At 42.6% G+C, this 5,396-nt stretch overlaps 1 protein-coding gene across 2 annotated transcripts; it reads left to right on the top strand.

Annotated features, from left to right (window-relative positions):
* Positions 1-533: 533 nt before the first annotated feature.
* Positions 534-4,198, top strand: LOC103750888 (interleukin-36 alpha-like). Of its 2 annotated transcripts, XM_029556684.1 has the most exons (7): positions 534-555; positions 658-716; positions 836-912; positions 1,005-1,118; positions 1,580-1,719; positions 3,155-3,365; positions 4,001-4,198. In XM_029556684.1, exons 3-6 carry the CDS (start codon positions 888-890, stop codon positions 3,362-3,364), a joined length of 489 nt encoding a protein of 162 aa, XP_029412544.1. In that variant the 5' UTR covers positions 534-555; positions 658-716; positions 836-887; the 3' UTR covers position 3,365; positions 4,001-4,198. The 2 variants fall into 2 exon arrangements, with proteins under 2 accessions (XP_029412544.1, XP_017658960.1); XM_017803471.2 differs by lacking the exons at positions 534-555; positions 658-716 and having other exon boundaries at positions 809-903.
* The last annotated feature ends 1,198 nt before the right edge of the window (positions 4,199-5,396 follow it).

The raw sequence follows: 5,396 nt of genomic DNA, 5'->3' as shown, positions 1-5,396 counted from the left end.
CAGCGAGTGTGTTGATTGGGAGAAGGTGGCACATCTACTAGAGTCAGCCCTTTTCTGGTCTGAGCTTGACAAAGAACATGGTGACTGTGGATCAGGAGTGATTAAAAGCTACATAGAACTTAGGGCATGGTTGTCTCCTCATTGAACCTTGCACTTGCTAGAGGCTCCTACTCTTAGGACAATACTCCAGCCCATCATTTTATATCACCACAGACTAGTCATCCACCCTGGGGAAATCCCATACTGTCGCTTTCCTCAGTCAGTATCTGTAACTCTACTTCCTGTTTGTTTCTCTTAAAGTCTTAGCATGCCCTCCCTGTTCAAGGCGCTCTGATAAGTCACAACTGTGCTGCAATGGACATTTATTCGTATACTCAACAAGTCCTCTAGCACAAGGAACTAGCAATTATCTAGGGTGCCAGTGAGTCCCAGAGCCAGTGAGGCAGAACCTCCTTCCTTAATGTTGTGGATAAAAGCAGGGGCCCTGGTAGAGCCTGTCAGAGAAGCTGAGTGCAGTAGCAGCTGTAGTTCTGGGGTGGCAGACACAGTTCCTCTGTAAGCAGGCTGTAAATGTAGCCTGTGGCTTGCAGTCACTGACTTCTGATTTTCTCTTGATTCTGGGCTCTGGCCACAGTGCTCTCTGTCCTCTCATTCTAGGTCTGCACAGGAGTCACAGTGTAGCTGCTTCTCCTGGGCAACAGGCTGTGTCCAAGAAGGTAAGGGAGCCTTGTGGGACCTGGAGTGCAGAATCAGATTGGGGTCAATGTTGGGCTGATCTCCAGAATTTGACCCAGTGTCAAACTGTGTCTTGGGACCGACTGTGTACCTCTCCTAGCATCAGTCTGCACACAAACAACAGAGCTCGACAGGTCTAAAACAGCACCATAATGGACAAGGATAAAGGTAATAAAGGTAAAGATCTTCATGGAGGGGCCAAGATTAGAAAGGGGGAATGTTCGGTGCCTTTGTCCTTAAATATTTGCATTTTTAAATTTTCTGTGCAGAACTAGTCAGGAACATACCTTGGTTCAGACAAATTCAGGATCTTGATGGTCGTGTGTGGGTGTTTCAGAATGAGAGCCTCACAGCTGTTCAGAGGAAGGCACACACAGTTCCAGGTGAGTGGCCTGGGCCCATTGCAGGCAGCCCTTTGGCCAATGTTGTGGGCCTGTCCTTCATCCTTTCATCTTAACTCAGATGTGTTAGCTGGCATTAACTGGAGAGAAGAACATCAATAGAGAGAGGGTGGTCATGGAGTTGCACAGCTCTGGGATGAGTCAAGGAAAAGAGGTGATTCCAGGAGGACTGGAGGATCAGCTTGAGGAAATGGTGGAAGACTTTCTCTGAAGCTTCAAAGGGTCAAATAAAAGAGAGAAATCTATGGAAGGTTAAAAGTTGAAACTACAAGAGGCTGATCTGCCAAACAGAAAGAGTTCCTCAAGGATGGGATGCATGTTTGACCCAGGTTGTGAGTGGTGGGGTGGCCACTCCATTAAGGCCTCTAATTCCTTGAGTCTCTAGTGCAGAGATGTTCTTTAGAAATGTGAACTGAATTCCACTTTCTGTCATGTGTTTCTAGTCACCATTGCCTTAATCTCATGCCGATATCCAGAGAAGCTTGAGGAGGGTAAGGGGGACCCCATGTACCTGGGCCTGAAGGAGCCAGAACGCTGCCTTTTCTGCATAAAGGATGGTGAGAAGCCCATGCTGCAGCTTAAGGTGAGTGTAAAAAACAAGGGTTTGCTATCTCTTGGCCAGGGAAGCTCATCTAGTCCAAAAATTGTTCATTTGATGGAAACTCTAATTTTTAAAAGGCAATTTATGGATTATCCTTATGCCTATTTATTACTCTCTTAGGGTTGCAAACACCATCAAAGAGTAAGAAAACACTGTAGGGCTGTTTTTCAGGTAGCCAATCAAAATTGTTTTTTGCTTAATTTTACAAAATAAATTGTAACAAGGAGGAAGTCTTGTACAGCGACTTGTGTGTATGTTCACGTGTGTGTGCTCAGATGCATGTGTACTTGTGTAAACACTGCTGTGGCGGCCAGAGGTTGACACTGGGCATCTTCCTTGATCTCTCTCCACCTGATTTTTTGAGATAGGCTCTTTCACTAAACCTGGAGCTTGCCAACTAAACCAGGTTGGCTAGGCAGTATGAACCAGCAAGGACATTTATAGCATTTAAAGTGTCACAAAGTGGATGAGTTTATGACACTATCTTCTAGACAAAAATTAGTTTGCAATTTTAGGTGGTAAAAAGACAAATCTTTGCCACAAACATTTTAATTATGAACTTTCCGTTATAAAAATTATATACTATAATAAGGTAGTGAAACTAGACCTCTCGGTATCATAAGAATTGTTAACTCTTTTCAAGAACAAGCACAAGCAGACACTCTGAATAAACAATGAATTTCAACCAGGAATTATTTTGATTCTTGAACAGTGGTCAATGTCAGTATACTTTGGGTGGTCACAACTGGAGGCAAGAGCCATTTTTCTGGTGGGTAGAGAGCAGGGATGATGCTAGGCATCCTACAACACACAACAGTATAACTTCTGACATCTGCCCAAAATACCTGTAGTGCTGAGGTTGGAGAAATTGCACATAAAATGATTATCTTTTCATTCAAAAATCCTATTAGCTATTACGTAAATATTCTTTGGACAGCCTTATTTGTAGGAAACAGGTAATAAGTCTCTAGATCAGGACTCTATAGCCTCAAAAAACTTCCGTGTCAAATTGTTCTTTCAAAGCTTTATATTAAGAACTACTGAAAAAGTCTGACATGGTAATGTGTGTCTGTCATCTCAGCATTAGTGAACTTGAGGAAGGAAGATCATGAGTTTGAACTAACCCGGGATACAAAGAGAGGCTTGTGTCAAAAAAAATTTAAAAAAAATCCAAACTGCAAGTGAACAAACAGCATTGAAATTTGTGACCTAATGCTTCTAATATACTCTTGACACACAGATGACTTGGGTGGGGGAACATATGAGTCTTAATATTCTAGTATGAAACAGGAGTTTCCAGATCTGCTTTATCAATGGGGGGCGGTGGTGTTAGACATGATACGTGAATATCAGTGTGTAAAGAATGTAAAACAGTTCCAGTGGTAATGTTTCTTTCTGGGGTCTCCTTACCCACCAGACAGGGAGTGTAATGAAGCTGCACGACCAAGAGGATGTTGTAAAACCCTTTGTCTTTTATCATAACAAGAGTGGGACCACCTCTTCCTTTGAGTCCGCTGCCTTCCCTGGCTGGTTCATCGCTATCTACGCCAATGGAGCCTCTCCAGTCTTTCTAAGCCAAGAACTAGGGAAAACCCACATCACTGACTTTTGGATGACTATGGTTTAAGGTCAGTCTGGTGTTGGGTATTGCTTTCCATGCAGAAAATCTTGCCTTTCCCTTCTACCGTGCTAGCTCTCAAAGGCCTTCTTACAAGAACATTGTCATCCTGTCCAACAAACAAGGGGAGGCAGATTTACCACAGTCATGCCTAATTTTCAGAAGTAGTAACCAGGTTAAAGAGTAATGTATAGTGACGGGCGTGGTGGCGCTCACCTTTAATCCCAGCACTTGGGAGGCAGAGGCAGGCGGATCTCTGTGAGTTCAAGGCCAGCCTGGTCTACATACTGAGTTCCAGGACAGCTGGGGCTACAGGGAGACCCTGACTCAAAAAAAAAAAAAAAAAAAAAAAAGAGTAGTGTATAGTAAAGTCTTAGCCTAGAATATGAAGGGAGAATCTGCTGTTGGGCTTTTCACCCTAAGCTGAATTGCTGCCCTCCAATATATCCACCCAATGAGCAATGCTGGGCGAGGCTATGGGGAAAATGAAATCAGTCATGAGATAGTGAATATTTTTGCCATGGTCATGTAAAGTGTGACACCATTGCAAAACTAATAAAGTACTAGTTACTACATGATTAATATATCATCTAAACAATGAGGGGTGGCGATGACTCACTTGTGTTCACATTTCTGGGTTTTCAGATACGTTTCTCAGTGATGCTCTCTCAAGACTTTGTGGATTCTGACAAGAAGCAGCAAACACAAAAGTTACCACAAAAAGGATGAATGAAAAGAGAGCTGAGCTTCTCCGACTTCCATCTCAGTGACATCTGGTTTGGGTGAAGAATTGCTGATGTTTGTCATGTTTTCGTCCAAAGTGTTATCACTGGATTTCATAAGAATTTAACCTTGCAGAATAAAATGATTTTATCTAACTTGATCTACTGAATGGAATGATTTTAGTGGCATGTCATAGTCATGGTATTGATTTTTTGCTATAGTTTGTAAAGCAGGTTCATATCAAGTTGTGTGTGGAGACATGCTTGCATATATGTACATGTGCATGTGGATGAAGGCCAGAGCTTGACATCAGGTATCTTCCTTAATCACTCTCTACCTTGTAGTGTGAAGCAGGGTCTTTTATTTGGACCTAAAGCTTGCCAATTCTACTAGTGTAGCTGGTCAGCTTGCCCTGGGGATCCCCTGAGTCCACATCCAGAGGACTAGGATTACAAATGGGCAACTATGCCTGACCAGCATTTGTGTAGGTTCTGGCCATTTGAACTCTAGTCATCAAGCTTTCATAACAAGTGCTTTCCTGCTGAGTCATCTCCTCAGCCCCTAGTCTTTAACTCTTAAGAACCAGCAATATTGCTGAGGAGGGTGGCATCTTCCAAAACCAGGTTCTTCCAGGCCCAAATAGAGGGATGGCTGGGACAAATCAGGCTCCATTAATAAAAATTGTATCCTACATTTCATTCCATGATGCAGATGCATAGTTGACTGAAAATCTTCCCTTGCCTCACCCTGGCACATGTTTCTATGAGCTTCCTGTGAGCTTTTCCTCTGAACTCATGGACCATAAATTCACATGACTCTTAGTCATGGAGAGCATATTTATTTTTGAAGGCTTATATATGTATGCATTATTTACATATATATGAAACTGTTCTTTGCAATGTGATGATTCCTAAAATAATCTGTGCAGTCATGTTGCATTTTCTTTTTTCTTATATCTTTACTTGTCCTTAGCTTTGAAGAAAGATTTGGGGATATTGTTTTCCAAATCACATGGATGATTTCCAGGACCCTATAGACACTGCCTCAAACTCCTCATCCCATCCTTTCACCTTCCTCTTTTTGGCTTTTGTGTGACTTTGTTACCACGGGAGATTACGTTTTTCTAGGTCGACAACATAGTACCCCCTTTGTTTACATTCCTGTGATTCCTAAAGACAGCAGGACTGTGTCTCTTCTGCCCTTCTTCAGTTAGTCTAGAGATGTGGGGTGATCAGGACATCTAGAGAAGTGAAAGGGCTCTATTAATTATTGCACTGGGGTGGCAGGCATAAACTGGGAAATCAGCTGAGGTAGAAGG

Source organism: Nannospalax galili, unplaced genomic scaffold (genome assembly GCF_000622305.1).
Source record: "Nannospalax galili isolate Female #2095 unplaced genomic scaffold, S.galili_v1.0 scaffold1267, whole genome shotgun sequence".
Lineage (NCBI taxonomy): Eukaryota > Metazoa > Chordata > Mammalia > Rodentia > Spalacidae > Nannospalax > Nannospalax galili.
This window is presented reverse-complemented; position numbering and strand designations above follow the sequence as displayed.

What these genes read in the sequence shown, in the direction of transcription:
- LOC103750888 (XM_029556684.1), top strand. Translation starts at nt 888, where the DNA reads ATGGACAAGGATAAAGGTAATAAAG. An exon ending in CAAGGATAAAGGTAATAAAG is followed by an intron (nt 913 to 1,004) that starts GTAAAGATCTTC and finishes TTTTCTGTGCAG; the next exon opens with AACTAGTCAGGAACATACCT. An exon ending in AGCCCATGCTGCAGCTTAAG is followed by an intron (nt 1,720 to 3,154) that starts GTGAGTGTAAAA and finishes CTTACCCACCAG; the next exon opens with ACAGGGAGTGTAATGAAGCT.